This window comes from Leuciscus leuciscus (assembly GCF_965113295.1).
Source record: "Leuciscus leuciscus genome assembly, chromosome: 4".
NCBI classification, from domain to species: Eukaryota; Metazoa; Chordata; class Actinopteri; order Cypriniformes; family Leuciscidae; genus Leuciscus; species Leuciscus leuciscus.
The window spans coordinates 21,932,249-21,952,797 of NC_138728.1; the positions used below are offsets into that span (position 1 = coordinate 21,932,249).

General features: G+C 37.0%; 1 protein-coding gene across 6 annotated transcripts in view; it reads left to right on the forward strand.

Moving 5' to 3' along the window:
• Positions 1–4,985: 4,985 nt before the first annotated feature.
• Positions 4,986–20,549, forward strand: part of gramd4a (GRAM domain containing 4a) — a 58,226-nt gene continuing 42,662 nt past the window's right edge. Inside the window, exons 1-4 of one of the 6 annotated variants that reach the window (XM_082167416.1) lie at positions 5,016–5,067; positions 8,702–8,813; positions 10,898–11,105; positions 19,682–19,790. In XM_082167416.1, the coding sequence (XP_082023542.1) occupies positions 8,791–8,813; positions 10,898–11,105; positions 19,682–19,790 (340 nt within the window). In that variant the 5' untranslated portion in view covers positions 5,016–5,067; positions 8,702–8,790. Of the gene's footprint in view, positions 5,068–6,351; positions 6,781–8,701; positions 8,814–10,897; positions 11,106–18,816; positions 19,591–19,681; positions 19,791–20,549 lie in introns of those variants that run through there. The other 5 variants (XM_082167415.1, XM_082167418.1, XM_082167414.1 and 2 more) reach the window with 5 other exon arrangements.

The following is a 20,549-nucleotide window of genomic DNA, read 5'->3' on the forward strand; positions in this document are numbered from 1 at the left end:
GATATGCAAGCTTCATCACTAGGTTAGTTTGAGTGTCTTGTTTGAGATTTACTTCACTCAGGCCTGCTTTCTGCCCTTTACCCTGAATTCCAGCGTAACACATTTACTGTTGCATGTGGCAGAGCAAGAATTCCTCTTCAGCTGAGCTTGATTATCCTGAGTGATCTTAACTGCCTCACTTCAAAGAAAACATGAAATATTAACAACTGCAGTGAATGATCTCTAAACTCATGCTCAAATTCAGAAAGTGTAGGGTGGTAGAATATCTTCATTTCCAGTGTTGGGGAGAGATACTTTTGAAAAGTAATCCATTACAATGTTGCATTACTCACTAAAAAGTTACTTAGTTACTTTTTATGGAAAGTAATGCGTTTTTCTGACCTGGGCTGGGGTTTGTTATATTTATATCAAACTCAAAACTCAAATGTAAAGGCCCTTTCACGCCATAAGAGAAATGAATAAGCCTCAGGCTGAAGGAAATGCAAATTCACTTCTGTAAAGTAGAGGGCGCCGCTCAAATAAACCTTTCAGCTGTGCAGACACAAGAGAAGAAAGTTCAACTCTTACTTCAGCAATAAAAAAGAAATAAAGAAATATGTTGCTTATCTAAAGTAAATTTTTCTTAAATGTATGGTTGAATTGGATCATCAAAGGTCAGCAGCAAAGACATTGGTAAATAAAGTGAGATTAAATACATAAAGTATATTTGTATAATAAGGTTTGCGTAATATTCTTATATTTAATATTCTAATATTTAAATTTCACTGTTTTTATTAATTTTGAGGAAATCTGTTTTTGTGCAAGTTAGATGCGTAAATGCATGCTCAGATACTTTGTTGTAAGTGTAAAAGTAATGCTTTACTAGTTACTTGGGAAAAAGTAATCTAATTATGTAACTCGTGTTACTTGAAACGCGTTACCTCCAACTGTTTATTTCACACTTTGAGACTAAAAACTAAAAGTAAACATTAAAACTGTTTAAATTGTCTTTTTATTTCTTTTTCTAAATGATCTTTAGAAAAAAAAGAAAGAAAACTAATGTTAACAAACAAGACGTTATTGTAAAGTGTTATTATAGTTGTCATTATATTTATTTTCAACATTTTACTAATACATTGGTCAAATCAAAAGATGTATCTGTTCATATTTTTTAATGGACCTGAGCTAACATGAACTAACAAAGGACAGATGTATTTTGTTAACAAATATGAATAAATACTGTAACAAATGTATTGTCCATGGTTAGTTATGCATTAACAAACATTAATTAATATAGGACCTTCATTTTAAAGTGTTACCGGAATATGGAACATTAGAGAAATAAGTTGGGTATGAGTATGTCAAATGGGTTACAAATAGCAAGTAATATGTATGAAAGAGCATTCCTCTGCTGTCAGGACTGACAGGGTTTGGGCAGAAAACTAGCGGGACGGATAGAGTTACAGCTACTTAAGAGTTGTCAGTCAGCTTGGTGCTGATAAACTTTGGCCCTTCCTGAAGTCTCACATACTTAGTGCCATCAGAAAAAGAGAGAAAGTATGGGAAAATGAGGGCAAAAGAGGTTGGAAATGGCCTTTGGGAAATAGTCTCTCTCTTCACTTGGTATTCCTTCAGTAGCCTATATTTGAGATACATGAAAAGCAATGTGAGGTAGTGTATCTGAATGCTTCGGGGTAAGCTGTGCCATTGGCCAAACTACTAGTATTATATACTAAAGCTTTAATTTACATGATAGTAGACACTTTTTTTTTTTTTTTTTTTTTTTTGCATGTTAGTTTTACTTTTGTTTTGCTAGCTATGATTGAATGAAGAAAAAACAGATTTTTAGGTAAAAATATACTTTTTTTGACTAAAACAATTTTATTTAGTACTTAAACTTTTGCAGATACAATCATATAACTTTTATTAAATTAAATTGTAGTTTCTCAGGCAGAATGTGATGCATTTTTAACCTGCTAATTCCACTATGCTAATGCAGCTAGCTAAACAGCTGGCTGACAGGGGTGGGGTAGATTGTAGCACATCATTAAAAAGTGTTACAACTATCCCCTTTCATACAACTAAGAAGAGTTTCTTTTTTATAATCTTACAGAAGGCCTAGACAGTGGAAACGAAAGACAGATAGATGTGTGCCAGCCAGTGTTAAAAAAAAAGGAACTGATGAGGTTTCAAAGAAGAACAGGTCAGTAGGATTGCGAAGACAATGTTGAAAGCCAGTAGGATTGAGGATTCTGAGACGTCAGACAATGAAAACTTTTATGTTGTCTGTAAGGAGCCATTTGGAAACTCAAAGCCAAAGTAAGTGTGGGTAAAATGTGCCCTATGCAGTCGAGTGTTCATTAAGCTTAAATACTGCTAAGGAAGTTTGTTAAATAGACTAATTTACAGACAAATGCACAAACCCTGAGTCAAACAGAAAGTGGATTTGAGCTGACATTGACAATGGAGACATTGTTTTGTATTATTCTTTTGCTATAAACCTATTTTCTAAGCATATTGCATGGTGTGGCCACAGTTTATGCTTCTTTTGTCTAATTGTTACAACTTACCCCAGCATGTGTTAAATCCTACCCTGGCAGAGGTTTGAATTGATGCCTTATGGCTTATGCAGTAAACAAATGTGGGTACTTTGTATAAAAGTTGGAGCACTCTAGCTAAACAATTCAGTGAATTACTGATGCTGAAGCAACAAGTGTGACAGCCATAACCGATCTCCCTCAATAGTTGAGATACAGTAAAATAGGTATGACTTATGCTGAAATGATAATCATATATGATGAAACTTTTTGATAGCATATGCTGTATGATTGTTTGTATTTTGTGAGGCAGTTTCCATAACCTTTAGCGCCATCTATTGGCTTATGTGTTACCTCAGGGTCAAACAAAAGGATTTAAAGGAATAGTTCACTTCAAAATGAAAATTTTGTCATCATTTACTCACCCTCTTAATTTACTGTATGTCCTCACACAAACAAATCCTGTTTTTATCCTGAATATCTTTTAGTCTCTGATGTCTCTTTTTCTGTCTCCAGAGTCTTAATTTTGTGGTGTTGAGGCATTTCTGAACCATGTAAGCATGGTCTCAACAACTGAAGTGTTGGTGTGGATATAGGTCTTATGGTCTCTGGTCTACTTATAGTGTACCAAAAGTGATAATTACCACAACCACTACTTAGTGTGGTATGTTTTTTTCACTCTGCAAAAGAGAAAGTAGTCATCACAGGAGTTAAAAATTGAAGAAAAAACACACACATTTAGATTTTTATGCAATTCAGTTCATTAAAGTTGACATCTTAATCCTTAAATCAGCACGCATGGCTCCGAGCCTCAAGTGGTCTAGTGCTGGTCTGGATCGGTCTGGATCATTGGAGGTTAGCGTAGCCTATTGACTGCTTCTTTTTTTTTAAGAACTTGTTCTCTATTACAGGGTTAGTTCACCCAAAAATGAAAATTCTGACATTAATACCATCATGTCAAATTTTCTGAAGAGACTCATTCACTTTATATGATTAACAGATTTAATTTAGTCTTTTATTCACAAATTAACATTGATCAGCAAGAACTAACCTCATTGGTTCTTGCGGAAGCTCAAACGTGCTGCGTAACACACTTGAATAAACCTTATTGGTTCTTGCGGACGATCAAACGTGCTGCGTAAAACAGAAAAATTTACCTCATTGGTTCTTGAAGAAGCTCAAACGTGATGTGTAACTCGAGAATGAACCTCATTGGTTCTTGCGGAATCTCAAACGTGCTGTGTAACACGAGAATGAGCCTCATTGGTTCTTGAAGAAGCTCAAACGTGCTGTGTAACACAAGAATGAACCTTATTGGTTCCTGAGGACGATCAAACGTGCTGCGTGACAGAAAAATGAACCTCATTGGTTCTTGCAGAACTTTAAACGTGCTGCTGCGTAACACGAGAATGAACCTCATTGGTTCTTGAAGAAGCTCAAACGTGCTGCGTAACACGAGAATTAACCTTATTGGTTCCTGCGGACGATCAAGCGTGCTGCGTAACACAGAAAAATGAACCTCATTGGTACTTGCTGAAGCTCAAACGTGCTGCGCAACACACAAAAATGAACCTCATCGATTCTTGCACAGCAATCGAACATGCTGAGCTTCCGTTTACCACAACTGATGTGTGAGTTGATGAATGTTTAGGCCTAAGTGAATAAAAGCCTAAATTCAATCTGTTCATTATATAAAGTGATCAAGTCTCTTCTTGGACTAAACCGCTTCATTCAAATCGATTAGATTTACAAACTCTTTATGAACTTTTTGAAGCGTCATGGTTGTTGCGTAGCTGTCAATGGTGGGATAGAAAGCTCTCAGATTTCATTAAAAATATCTTCATTTGTGTTCCGAAGATGAACGAAGGTCTTACAGGTTTGGAACGACATGAGGGTGAGTAATCAATGACAGAATTTTCATTTTTGGGTGAACTATCCCTTTAAAAAATAGCGCTGCACCATACGAGCAGATTCTCATCATTATAATTAATTTATATGAACAGTATAGTTTCTAAATCCAGGCACACTTACAGTTGTGAAAGACTCAGTTTAAATGGTTAACGGTAAGTTTGGTCAAGTGTGATAAGATAATGAATGGCATGAGTGATTTATTGCTTGAATAAAGGTAGTATGAAACGTAATTAAAAATATTTTAACAGGTCTTGTTGGATCTTGCTTAAGGAGCTTCCTAAAGAATAAAATATGCGAGTGAAATTTAAAGACGGTCATGAGGCAAAGCAGCAAACAAATATGTTTAAAATGACAAACGTTCACCACTAAACATCTCCGGTAATATCTGGCGCCATCTAGCGGTACAGCCACTGAGAGGACCTTGAGCGTTTTCTTGATGTTTGGAACTCTTCAAGGAATGACTAACCAAAATCAGTGATTTACCTTTGCTTTGCAAAGTGTAGCTACTGTAATCTTATCAGTAAAGAATAAGTTATTCTTGTTTAAACGGAGATTATTGATTAAGTCTAGCAGTCAAAGGTCTTCATGGGTCTGATTCAGGACAAGAGTTTGAGAGTTCTGCTCGTCATGTTTGAAAAATGTAAGTAAAACTTGTGGCATATAACATTTCTATATACTTTTATATTTACTGTTAATACTTATGTTTATTTATTTATTTAAGAAGTAGTTACTATAGTTATTGTTGCATTAAATAGGCTACAATTAAATGCAGAAAATAAACAAAATGACAGAGACCCTAAAAGCTTCTCACACCTTTTCTATGTATTTAATTTATTGTGATTTTACAGTAGTAACAAAGGTGTTTTGGCCTAAAATTTGGTAATTTTTTAGAAACAGAATAAGTCTATCCCCTTTAGATGAGCATATAACACACACACACACACACACACACACACACACACACACACACACACACACACACACACACACACACACACACACACACACACACACACACACACACACACACATATATATATGTGACATCACAACAAAAAATTACCAAATTTTAGGCCAAAACACCTTTGTTACTACTGTAAAATCACAATAAATTAAATACATAGAAAGGGTGTGAGAAGCTTTTAGGGTCTCTGTCATTTTGTTTATTTTCTGCATTTAATTGTAGCCTATTTAATGCAACAATAGCTATATATATATATATACAGTATATGTATTGTTCAAAATTCATGTATAACTTTGATGAAATGTTTTGATCCACTTCAAATGTTGATTATTATATAGGCTATATAAAGTGCAGTTCATTATCAGTTCATAATGGTAAAAAACTAACACCTTCATAAACTACAGGGGTAGACGTATTCTGTATTATATATATATATATATATATATATATATATTATATGATATATTATAATGGATATATATCCATTATATTTCACTTTTATTTTATTATTAATATATTTTGTATATATATATATATATATATATATATATATATATATATATATATAATATTAGTAATAAAATAATGATTAAATGTAATTGACATGACTTCAGTAGGTGTTTACTCAATTTTCAATATATGTATATATATATATATATATATATATATATATATATATATATATATATATATATATATATATATATATATATATATATATATATTTAAATAATATTCATGTAATTGTGTTATGGGGGATAACAGATGCAAAGAGATAGTTGCCATTTTAATCACATCTTTACCTTCACTAGTTCACCAGTAAATGGTCATGCAGTATAACACATATAGTATGCAAATATTAATATATCATATATAGTCGCACAATTAATATAAAGGCATAAAATCCGCATGTAATATTAATAATAACAACAACATCAATAATAATAATAATAATAATAATAATAATAGCGTAAGTAAAACTCTAACAAGAATTTAAAATATATATATTACAAAAAATATTATAATAATGCATTGTCGTCACGTATATTCGTCAGCTACCCCAAAATCATGCATGTCAATCTGACTGTATTGCATTATAGTAACAAGTAGGCAGTGCTGCGGCCCCTTTAAGAGATCAGTGGACTCGTTTAAGAGATCTGCCCGTCTGCTGTGTGTGTGAGTTCAGTGACATCAACAACACACGCAGATCCCTGTTCTCTGGGGGGGATTGACATTAACTCGCACACAATAAAAGCTCCAGGGACATCGTGCGGCTCTTTTTCAGACAGCAGAGGGGAAGCTGGGATATATTTACAGCAGGTGTTCCTGAAGGATCTATCACAGACTATCAGCAGGGTTCATGAAACTTTGCTACGATTTGCGAGCTAGGTAAGCGGACCTTTAAACAGATTCAAGACGGCAACAGGCGATTTACAGTTATGTCTTCTTCACCACTGTCATAATTCATAGAGAAACCCCGTTTCTATTAAGAGTAACGATATTGAAAGCGAAGCTATCACGGACAATGTCGCACTAAGAGCTCGCTGATTTAAATAGCTAAGCTTGTATACGTCATAATCTAATGTGTCATGTCTTTGTTTAATGTGGCATTTAAATGCGTTCCAGGAACGCGGCCGTTATTCTGTCATTCAGACACGCCAATCAAGGTGAACGTATCATTATGTGGAGAACGGATACATTGTATCCACACACGACATGTAGACGGCCTAGAGAACATGCGTATGATGATGATGATGATGATGGAGTGAAAGTTGTTACATGTGTCAGTGATGTTGCGATGATTGTCGCGTGACTCGCGTGATGCTGAAATGAAGTCATTCACTCATTCATTTACTGATCCATTGATCAACCTATTCATTGTTCCGCTTAGGCATGATTACTCGCATAGGCGGAGTTTCATTTTTGTACTGGTTAATTATAATAATAAATAATAACGATAATAATATTAAAGGAATTTATTAATTAAAGGATTAAAAGGGATTTAAGGGAATGAATAAATAAGAATGGTATGAAGTTCTACTCTACTGTACTGTAGGCTACTGGTCTAATTTGAGTTAAGTAATCAATTAAAAGGGATAGTTCACCCAGAAATGACAATTCTGTCATAATTTACTCACCCTCAAGTTGTTCCAAACCTGTTTGAGTTTCTTTCTTCTGCTGAACACAAAAGAAGATATTTTGAAGAATGTTGGTAATCAAACAGTTGATGCCTTTGACTTCCATAGTATTGTTTTCCTGGAGGTCAGTAGAGTCCATCAACTGTTTGCTTACCAACGTTTTTCTTCAGAAGAATGAAACTCATACAGATTTGGAACAACTTGAAGCTGAGTAAATGATTTTTTTGGTGAACTATCCCTTAAACTATTTGAAAATAATATTTTATAATATATATTTTATAATTAATATCTTATCGTATGTCCAATATGTCGAAAACGCAAACGTTTCTTGTGTCATCACATTCATTTATGGCGAAATTTCATGAAAAGTTGAGTAGATAGATCGCTAGATAGTCTATTACTGTCGGTCGCTGAACATTTCAATTCTCATAAAACAGTTATGTATCTTTCCACTAACTCTCATTTCAGTAACAGTATAAGACCGTAAGAAACGCCTTATTTGATTTGATTGGCCGTCTCGATCATGTTGTTAGACTGCTGAGGCAAAGCAGCCTAAACATTTGATCAGCTTAAAAATTTAACTTTTACAACTTTTGTAATCCAAACAACAAACAGATTTACTCATTCTACACACAAATTATAAGATAAGACAAATTAAATGGGAAAATATGAATTATATTATTTTTATTTTTTTCAATCATAGCCCAGACAAAATCATTGATTCATCGATATGTAGATTCATTCATTGATTGAGCCACTATCCATTGTGAAATCAACTGATTCATGAAAATAAACCGATTCATTGATCTGTTTTTTTTATTTTCATTGATATATCATCTTTTTAACTAACTGATCCATGGATTCATTCATTCAGCAAACTATTGAATCAATGGTTAATTTAATCAAATAATCTGAATCATTGAAGTCAATCGATCCATTGAGTACTTGATTTGTTGATTCATCTTTGGATTAATTGATCCATAGACTCAATGCCTATTGATTCACTGATTCAAATCAACTGAATCATTAAAATCAGCTGAATCATTGATCTTTTGAATAATTGATTAATTCAACTTTTGATTAACTGATCCATGTATTTAGTAATTATTTGAACTATTAGTCACTGATTCATGTATCCATTGAATCACCCATTCAGATTTATTCATTTTCAGATTCAGCTGTTTTCTCAAGCAATGATCAGTGTAAAGCAGGATTCTTGCACTGAGAGAGTAGGCAGCACCTGTGGCTTTGAACTCTGAGAATGACTAATGCACAAATAAAGAAGTATGTATATATTTTGTGTGTGTGTGTGTGTGTGTGTGTGTGTGTGTGTGTGTGTGTGTGTGTGTGTGTGTGTTATGCAGCATATATTTGATCTTGAATGAACTCAATTTAATCTCTGTCTCACATATATGAATGTCCTCTGATATTGAAAGTCATGGTGTTTGTCCAGTGCTCTCAATTGTGTTCAGATAGAAGTAATTTAGATAACCTTTGAGGTGGATATTCATGCAGAGAATAGAGATGTGGGCAGGATAGAGATCTGTGGGTGGACACATTTACTTCCGCCTTGTGTACTTGATTCAAGGCTTCTGCAGCTCTCACAGCATGCAGAATCACAATAACAGCCTAATATAATTTCATAATAATAAGCACAGAGAGCTCTCAAAGCAATCCCTGTTCTATAATATAGTTCCTGAGAGGGACGGTTACAATTGAATCTCCTGTCCCCATTGTTTTGTTGTCTCTCATGGCTGGATATAATCAGCATGACATTATCTTCTCTACATAATACCTTTTTATTCTTATCTTGTCATTTTAACTTGTAAATATTAGCTTAAATTGTAAGTGGTAGAGCTGTTGTAATTGACTCGCCCTCAAGTTCATATTCAACACCTTTATGACTTGCTTCCATGGAAAAAAAAGCTAGTCATTCATTCACTTAAGATGGCGGTTTTATCCAAAGCGACTTGACAATTCGACACAGTAAATTATATTTATACACAATTACCAAGTTTATTAGAAAGTTATTAGGAATCAGGCTAGAGCAGAGGTGAAATGGAGGAAAGAGGAAAAATATGTTTTTAAGGTTGTGGAGTGAAGCCATTTGTCCTCTATAATGGTTGAAACTATTACATTATGATGGGTTTTTTGAAACCGTTTCAAAAAGGTAGTGACATTGCCAAATAAATTCTGGGGGAAATCCACATATGGCACTTTCTCCACTGCATTTTAAAAAAAAACAACTTTGGTCAGTGATTCTTGCTCAAGGCAGGAAAAGCCCCTGCAATCCATTTTCAACCTGTTGTGATCATTAGAGATTTCCTCTTGCCGTTGGTCTTCAGAACAAAACAGCAGATTAATACCCTTTCGTGTTAAAAGGTCAACCTTAGAGACTACTGAGAATATTCATTCACGTGTTTTTGTGAAAGTCCTGAGGACATAAGCACGTGTCAGAGGGGTGACTTCTGGGTAAACCATTTCAGAGGAGAGGAGATTCACGTTTTAATCAAGGGTTGTGTTATTAATGAAATCAAAACTGTGTAGTGGCTTGCATATTCATTATAAAAGCTTCAGGTTGTTCATTATTTAATCGGCTCATTAATGTCAAGTGAATAAAATATTGCTGTTGAATAAATACATGGTTATGTTATGATGGCGTATGATTTTTAATAGTTATTTCTTTCTTTTCTTTTTTTTTGTTGCTTCAGAATGTTTTAACTTTTGAGAGGATGGTCCTGATTTAAGGCATGAGATATATGCACAATTTCTGAAATCAAATGAACACTACACAGTACTAAAACTTTTGTCAGTCGACCAAGTTGACATGAGCATCAGCCAATGGCAGTAATCTCAAATGAGCCACGAATTGGCTAATGAATGGGATTGGATGATATATATCGGCCTGTCAGTACTATTGACTTACTGTGATAAAGCCACTTTGCTTCTTCATTATGTGGAAGTGAGCTTTCCAGCGGGTTGGCAGCATAACACGTGTTCTTTTTTAAGGCCAGTTCACACCGCGCAGACAAACACCAACAAACAAATTGGCAGTTGGATTTAGTATGTTATGAAAAATAACTGTCATGTTCACACTGCCCCAACAGACACCAACAAACACTGATTGAACATGGTCAGTCAGGTGAAAACAAACTCTGACCAACGCCAACAGACGCCGACAGGGGTAACACGCTGACCAGACAAAACCCAACAAACGTGTTTGTTGGTGTTTTTCTGCGCGGTGTGAATTGGCCTTAAAATGTAACTATTTACAGTATTCTCCTGTGTGAGTTCTTACTTTGAAAGTTCCCTGTAAAGTTTTGTACCTTTTGTCCTTAATACTTTGTCATACTTTTTTGACTCTGCAGGGCTGCCATACACAATGTTAAGGTAAAGCCTAAAGCAGCTGTGTTGAACATGCTAAAGCGGCTGGACAAAATAAGATTCCGCGGTCCAAAGCGAGATGACTTCCTGGATCTACCCGAGTCCCCTACGGGGTCGGACACTGAATGTAGTGATGACATGCTACTGAGACCTCGACCTTCAATGCGAGACAATGATGAGCAAAGAGACCCTGTAAGTACTGTAATTACAGATGTTCTGCAACTTTAAGTATAGGGGCTTTTGCACCGAAGGAACCTTTTCATAGTTCCTAAAACTATTGGCGAAAGTACCCGGATTTTGGCATGTTCCCACCGCAGGAACTAGGAATTTTAGTTCTAGGAACTAATTTAGCTCCTACTTCAGAGTAGGGTCTAAACCAGCACTATAGGAACTACCAGTGACGTTAGTGTTCGCTGATTGGCCGAACGCACGCGAAACAATGGCACCCGCCACAGCAACACTAGCAACAATAGACATTAACCACACGGCATACGCTAATACCTTTTCATATACTGTCTACTTTCAATGTATAACAGTTCTATCTAATCGCGTATTAGACAAGACTGTTAGACAGATCGAAAACTAATGAACTCAGGCTCTGTCGTTCTCAGCGCTTTCAAAATAAAGGTCTGCCACGCCGTCAAAATAAAAGTCACAACAAAAAGCGCGGCTCACGTCACTTCAGAGTTCCTACTGGCGGTGTGAACGCAACCAGGAAAATGTTCCTAAGGGAACCATTAGTTCTCAGGGAACCACCCTGGTGGCTAGTTCCTATAACTAAGTTCCTAGATCTACCCGGTGCGAAAGCCCCTTATGAGGTACTCGTTTAGGAATTTCTGTATATTAGTTGTGTAATACATGTATTATAGAAGGTCCGTTGCAAAACCTAGTGAGCCTGCCTAAGCATCATATGTTTGCATTGGCCGAATGACTTGGACGTGGGTTCTCATTTTGGGGCCCTCAGTTTAGCTCTTTGCTGAGCCAACACTGTTCAAATGTCAGTTACCAAATATTCTATACCACAAAATGTCAGAGGAAAACTGTGAAGGCTAATTTTGCCAATTGTATCCTTTAGAGAGAAGGCATTCCCTGAACACATTGCGACGATGATTAATATCATTCATTCAGCATTGAAAAGTATCAATAAAAATGCACTGTTTTACCTGTTAAAAGTTAGAAAATGTCATCATATTGACATGCTGATGGTAAATTGAAATCAATTGTGAGTTAAGTCTGTCCACAGGGCTCTTTGTGTGGCATGTGGTGTTGTTGCCTATGTAGAGCTTTTTAAATAATTTGAAGAATGATGGCTGCTAGAATGTTGTGTTAAAGGACGTGCACAAATTTCAAACACAATGTAGATGCAGTTCCTTTAAAGGGGTCATATAATGGTACATGCACTTTTACAAGTTGATTGTACTGAAATGTGTGTTGGCAGTGCCTGTACGCAACCATCATAAAATGATAGAAATCCATCCAGTGTTTTTTTTTTAAATCTTCTTATATGTTTCCCCCCATCTCAAATCAAGCTGTTCGATTTTGTGACGTCACAAAATCGACGCCCCTCCCACGATTGTTGATTGACAGGAGCGTTTCAACACAGACCCGCCCTCGCTCGTGAGCGAGCTGTCAATCATAGCCCGCGCGGACCGGCGCGCTTATTGTTGAAACGTTGGAGCACTGTCTATGAGCAGAATGGCGTCTAAGTGATTGTGGTGTTCTGTTCTTGGGTGTAATGAGGAACACAGCATCATTTTGATGTTCCTAAATCCGAACCGCTGAAGACACAGTGGCTGAGTTTGTTTTCGAATGGAATATTCCCCACGATCAACGTCAATGCTTTCATGTTTGCGCGAATCATTTCACACACCAGACTGCTTTACAAACGAGGTCAATATAAAGCTGGTTTTGCTAAGAAGCTGCTCCTGAAAAAAGGATCGGTATAACTATTCGTGTTCGTGCTGCACCTCCAGAAGAACTGAAGTGAGTGTAACGTTTTATTAACCTTTATATTAATATTTATATTAATCTTTGCAAATCGCTTGGTGCACGCTTCACGATGAATGCGGCTATTTTTACACTCAGGGTACATTACGGCATGTTTTCTATATACGACGTTCTCAATATAATTCATAATCCCACGTTTATAATGAACAACGCGTTATGGTTATTGTGTTATTGTGTTACAAACAGTGTGCGCACAGAACAGAGGGGCGGGGTGAGCAAAGCTCATTATAATTTAAAGACACATGCACTTAAACGGCGTGCTGAAAACAGAGCTGTTTTTGACCATGTAAAATGAGTGTTTTCTTACAATACTAATGAGAATTTTTAATTAAAGTATATTACAAACTTTTAATTTAGACCCTAAAGAATCATATTAGCTTGTACAAAAATGGCATTATATGACCCCTTTAAATCAGTTTTCTCTATTCAAATTGTGCTTGTGATGAATCTCTTTTAGAGTCTGACCTTTTCACATGAACTTATTCTTTATCTTCCTTCCATAATGTTGTAAATATCTCTGTTGTCTCATTCGCCTGGTTAAACTGAGTTGATATGCAGGAAACAAGAAATGCAGTCCTCGGTCTGTCATCCTGCAGCCAAATGATGCTTTAATGCACTTCACTATCCTGTTAAAACCAGACTCTGCTGCTTCAGTCTGGTACCTTTTCATTTCACAGATGGTTTATGGAAGAATTCCTTGCCGTAATCGTGTTAGAGATGTTTTCTGAGAGGTTTATGGTCATAGCTGTGTAATTTGGTGTTCTGATTATTTTGAGGCTTTCCCCTCAATGATGGAGCCTCAGATTAGTCATGGTGTTGCATAAGTGTCTCACAATAGAGCCAACCTCCCCTGCTTCCATCTGCAACATTAGAGTGTGTTTTTTAAATGTAAACTGAAATGCTGTCGGGTGACAGTCATGTTGTTTGTTTGTTTTTCTCTCTAGGATGCTGTAGAGCATCTTTCTCTATGGGAAGGTGTCTAATTCTCACCCCTTATCCATTGCTCTGTTCGAAAACCCACCCAGTTACCCACCCAGGCAGTAGTTTCAGGGATCTTTGAGTGCTCCAAATAGTATGCGGCTAAACTATCCATCCACTCTCCCAACAGCTTGTCCTAAATAGGGTCACATGAGTCCTGGCGCTTATCCTAGCATCTCGGGACACCTTGAATAGATGGCCAGTCCATCGCAGGGCTGCACACATACCGGCAATTTAGTCTCTTCAGCTCACCTATCCTGCCTGTCTTTAGATTGTGGGAGAAACCGAAGCACCCAGAATAAACCCAAACCAACAAAGGGAGAACATGCACTCCACATAGAAAGGCCTCTTGGCTCAAGTGGGAGCAGCAAAACTGGATATTACATTTTCACGAAAAGCGATGCTGATCCATGCCAAACTCGTAGCTATGTTGCTAGGGTGTTGTGTGTGGTCATCAGGTTGTTGATATGTGGTTGTGGTTTGTTTATTTCTGCATCACTATAAGGGCTTGACATTAACACCAGCCAACCCGTCAAATGCAGGTGGATTTCAGCAGTGGTGTGTAACGCAGTCACAATTTTCGATTCTCGAATAGATACAGGATACCAGCTGCGCTTTCTCGTTCTGTCATCTCTCCGACAGCGAGTTGACACACGAACCCGCCGCCTCTTACTCACTAATTTAATTTGCTCTGGATGAATATTGTTGGTGTTACAGGGCTTGAATTTCACCGTGGGATTTGGAACTTTGGAAAACCACTTGCCACAGTGGCTAGTGAGCAAAAATGTTCATTTCAAGCCCTGATCACCATCATATATTCTAGTCACTATGATGTTTATATTTACCTTTGGACACACAAATGTGTCTCTTAGGAATGAGTCCTAAAACTTGGAAATAAGATAGCATTGAATGAGTTTTTGGTTAAATGACTGAAATAACACAGCTCAGGATAATTTGTACATTTTCAAGTGGTCAGATGGTTCTCTGGTACATTGAACTTCATCACACCAAACATGTAAACTCATTATATTCTTGCTGTGTTTATAAGCACAATCTTAATATTTAATGACACATTCAAAATATTCTAACTCAAACTTTCCAATTTGTAGAATTGAAATAAAGACTGAAAGGTTAATCGGAAGTTTAGTGGTGGTGACATTAAAGTCATGCATCCGTGGTGTAGTTTATAGCCTAACAATAGCTTTTTACCTCAGGCAATTGCATTTAGGCTTCATAAAAATCGTGTTAATTTGTGAATATCATCTTGACGAACAAAATGTGTATGAATCATAAACTTTTGTTGGTTACAGAGTGCATTTTCTGCTTTAATCCAAAGCCAATTGAAAAATCCCATTGGCTTTTTGTTGAGGAAACCAGGATACTGTTAACTTTGGGGTTGGCCTGCAAAAAGTGCTCACTTCTGTGATGATTCGGTGAATTTTCCTGTTGAATGATGCAAACAACTTTTATGTATTTCTGTGCGTATTAGAGTATTGAGTCATTAGCTTAGCTTAGTGTTTCAAAAACAGTCAGTTATAATACTGTCAGTTAAGATACTGCCGTAAATTGGCGAGACACCAAGTAGACGCTGAGACATGTCACTAGGGTGTGGAATGAAATAATCACTTTGTGTTCTCATCGCCCTCTCATCATGGATCTAGGCCATGAGCACCCTGATGAAAAATCTAGCATTTTTCAGAATGAAAGAAGTACTATAAGACCTAAGACCTTGGGTGGAAACTGATAAAAATTACTTGAGGGAAAAAAAGTTCTTCAGGGAAAGACTAAATACAATCTTAAAAAACTTTTTAGCCAACATAGCGAAACTAACGTGGCATTTTCGACTCTTTTATATCTTACTATTGTTACAAATATTGACTATTGATGTACTTAGTGAACCCATAGCATCAAGCTACTAGACACAACAAAAAAACTGTGCTGGTAATAACAACAATATAGCGTATCAGCTTTATTTACAGTTGAAAGTGGAGAAACGGACATTATGAGGCAAGAGTCACGTCTTGTTATCCTCTAAAGCTGAAATCCTATCAAACCAGCACATATGGTCACGAGTTTAAATCCCAAGTGCGCTAACTGATTTAAGGTCTGGGTTAAGGGAGTGGCATTTAATTCTGGGAGTGACCCATGCGCTTGATGTGAACTATAAAATCAGACGAGATTTTTAAAACCCTGTGGGAGTGTTTAACTCTGCTTCGGGACTGGATTCTGTCCCTGATCCATCTTAGTTTCGACTATTTGTTGGCATTAGGACATTTTTCTAAGGCAATAAATGATGCAAGTTTTACAACAGTTTTTTTTATTGGTTGCCCATGGAATGACTTGCACGCATTGATTTTATTCTTAGAATCTCATATCTCACATACTGTAAAATCCATATTGATGAAAAGGGATGGTGAAAACTTCAGAAAATATTGTATAACTGTTGGAATTAACATGATTCAGTGCTTATTTATTCATTTTAAAATATATGTATTTTAAAGATTTGTTATAAAACGTGTTCAGATTACAGTTTAGCATGTAAAAGGATGAATTATTATTATTGTCTAATTGATCAGACAGTTTATGTGTGACATACTTGTGAAAAAAAAAATCCTATAGGCTTACACTGAGAGACTCTTGCCCATATCTAGGCACCAAAATATCATAGAGGTGAGAAACAAACACCCAGAACGTCTCACCCACCATGTTGTTATGATCACTTGACCTTCCAGCGTCGGATGCGTTGCTTAACTTCCATTAATATATCCTCTACCGGGGACTTTTCGCCTACTGTTTTTATCTGTATTCGGGCGTACTACTTTTTTGGCGCACTCTTTTTCACGTACTAGCCTATATAGTATTGGAAGTATTTGATTTCAGATGCAGCGTTGGTGTATCCATCCATAACTTTTATGCAATATTCAGATTTTTTTATACAAATATGTGGTTGCCTATATTCTTTCCCTCCCTTCTTAATCTAGTTCTCTCTAGTTGTTCTGCTGCTGTTTTGGGAATGCTTCCACGATACCCTAAAGCATCTTTAGCTTGTCCAAGGCTAAGCTTTTCAAAAGGCTTGTATAATTCAAAATGATAGTGTGATGGTTCCCACAGAGCTTGAGCTCTCTCCAACATAATTGTGTTTAGGCAATAAAACATTCTGAGGAGCTAAATATCGATATACCCCTGCAATGGCTTTCAGGAAGCATGTAACCTGCTGACCAGTCTTACCACTGTGTTTGCATATGTTTGCATTGGTAATTTCCTGCATCACGGGCAACTTTAGTGTTGAATGCAACAGCCTGCTAACAGAGATTGTAACCAGTGGTGATGTGAGGTTTAGACAGCAGTGAGGAGTGAGTCATCGCTCACATGCGGGTCGAAATAGCTCTGCCGCACACATACAAACACAGATACACATGGAGCCAGCAGAACTCTCGCCTGATAGTGTAGTAATCTGTGTAGTTTAGAATGTGTCGTCGCAGCACTTTTTTACTATTTGATTCATGCGCTAATGACTCCCTGAAGGCCGGGGGTAATGAGATCACTTTTTCACACAAGCAGGGGTTTGATTGACTTTGAATACCCGGTTTATGAGAGCTATAGTCTCCTACTGGAAATTGCCTCTGCTGATGACCCTTCTAACATCTTCTGTCTCAGGACACTTTGTTTTGTGTCAAGGTGCAAGATTCAGGTTAGCTAATAGGGTTTGGAATAGAGAACCTTTGGTAAATGTTACATTGTTGTCACATAATGTTTGACTTTACATGCACATGAGTCAGAATTGATCAATGTTTCGATTAGTATCGAGTCATTTAAACACTCAGTCCGATTGCCAGATTACTTTCAAGACAATATTTTGATTCCCCAAAGTCTGAATCCCATCCCTGGAATTTGTTGCATATAAACAATTGATTCATAATTGAATTCCCAACTCTTTCCATTTTGTGGTGATGTCAGGCATGGTTTTGTGGTGATGTCAGGCATTTTTGAAGTCCTTATGATATTATTGCAAAATGTAGTAATGAAACTAAAAACTGAGTCTACTGTATAACCAAAGACAGCATCATAATAAGTTAAGTGGAATTTAGATTGTATCCAAATTTGTTAAATTCCTTATGATTCATATCCCTATTAGTTGGTCCAAATATTTTGATGAAACATAGTAGAACATAGTAGATGTTTTGCTAAGTTGTTTGGAGGGCTTTTAACTCTTTCCCAGCTATTGGCGGAAATTTCCGGCTTTCCGTGTTTTCACTGTTATATGGTAGGGGACGCTATGACACATCTTCTGAAAGCGCACTGAATCTCCTGATCAAAACGCATGCGAAGAAGATGCAGAAACAAGCGATAACATATGTAATCATATGCATATGTAAAATAACGCGATTATCAACATAAAACAGCATTTAAATCAAAACTGCCCAATGTTACACTGTAAAAAAAAAATACATCCCCAAGTCAAAAATTTCTAGTGACTGGTCACATCTAAATTTTTCAATTAGTCTGACGTATTATTTCTCATTGAGCCTATGTTAACAGACTATTGCAACAAGAATTACACTTGGGCCAATTAAAAAATGTAGATGTGACCAGTCACTAGAAAATTTTGACTTGGAGAGGTTAGAATTTTTGTACAGTGTACTGAATGAAATGTTGACCCAGGAAGTGGTTAGGACTGTGAAGCATTGGGGTGTTGATGGACTCGATCTACTCTATGTTTTGATCATCGTTCTGAATCAGATCTGGACGTGGTCTTTGACAAAAACATGATTTTCTCAGCTTTTTGCTCAAAATTTTGCCTTTTTTTTATGAAACTTGCTCACATTCAAGTGTTGATAAAAAAAGAATGCATAAAGCTAGAGTTAAAAAAAGCAGAATAAAAGCAGATGGTCATGTACATGTACATGTATCTTGTGTGGAAGTCTCAGGACCATGTTTGTCAAATGTCCTACAGTGTCCTACCTGCCTGTCAACATATGTGTTTTTTCATACCTTCGAGTAGTATCGTGTTTCATGAACATCTTATGCTTTCAAAGCTAGCTTGCTACTGCTAGCCACCTTGTTGCCTGCCCTACCTTTAAGGATAGTCACTAGCAAATAGCATTTTTGTGATGCCATCAGCCAGTCAGCTGTCAGAATTTGCTTGCATCAAAACCCGTAGCCTAGAACTAAGTGTCCTTCACAAAATCCATTCTTAGCTACCTTTTTGCTTGAACGTTTCTTTGTGCAAACTAATGAGAATGATTTCCCGAGGTCTTTTTCATCCTCTTAATTTCGCTCTCCCTTTCTCTTCCCAAACGCACGCGTGTGTGTGTGTGTGTGTGTGTGTGTGTGTCAGTGAAGATAGCATGCCTGCTCTGTCAGTCGCATTGGCCTCTTAAAGAGACACCTCTGCTTTTCTGCTGTGTATCTGCAGTGCCGCCCTCTCTCCTAATCTCTCACTCACCTACTTTCTCTGCCTCTCTCTCTCTCTCTCACTCACTGCGGTTCGTCTTTCTGCAGATCTAGCGTTCCTTCGGCCTGTGTGTGTGTGTTTGTGTGTGTAGGGCGGAATGGAGTCAGAAGCAGGTTCATGTTGTGCTATCAGTGAGTCAGAATTGTACAGTCCACATTTGTCATTGAGACCAGCCTTCAGTTTGAGGCTTATCTAACTAAAACAGGAAGAAGACACCATATAGAGGACTAGTATTCTGTAAGTTACCACTCGGAGAGACTAGCTTTTTGTGTGTGTGTGGGGTGTATCACATCCATGTCTGTCAGTGACACTCTCTGTTTCTTTCTAGGCTGGTTTGGGGACTTTGTCTGTCATGCAAGACCTGAGGAGCGAATCAGAACGTCTCAATGAGGTCAAGGGTCATTTGGAAATTGCCTTACTGGAGAAACACTTCCTACGTGAGTACTTGAAGAAGAATGTCTCCTTGTATTCTATGTATGAAAAGCAAAACAAAAAGTTGGGATTGCCCTATATGTACAGTATGTGCATGGTGTTTCATTCATACCTACAGATTGTGTTCGGCATGCATTGTATACTACTTTATAATTTAGAAAATATTTCAGTATCTGACCCAAATGACAGTGTGATGCTATTCAGCTGCATATGAGATATGAGATGCTAGAAGTAGGGTTACCAAAATGCAGTCCCGAAATTTGGAGCTTTGTCCCGCGTGCTGCAAGACGTAAGCAGTGTCCTGCATTTAAGTGTCTGTATTATAATGTTTTTCCTTCCCTGAAATTACAATCCCTATAAGAAATACAATAAGAAATATAATACAAAAAAATGCGATTGTCATTTAAAAAATCCATTTGTATAGCCGTCATGTTGTAGCTAGAGCGGAAAAATAGCCAACCAATGCATTCGTAGAGTGGGATTTTTCCGCTGATGACATGAGGGGCTTTCGCACTGAGTAGTTCAAGGAACTTAGTTTTAGGAACTAGCCACCAGGGTGGTTCCCCGAGAAATAATGGTTCCCCTAGGAACGTATTCCGAGTTACGTTTGCCCGCCAGTAGGAACTCTGAAGTGACGTAAGCCGCACTTGTTGTTGTGACTTTTATTTTGACGGCGCTGAGAACACCAGAGCCTGAGCATATAGTGCTCACATTCTCCGTGTTCATTCGTTTATGATCTGTCTTGTCTAATACGCGATTAGATA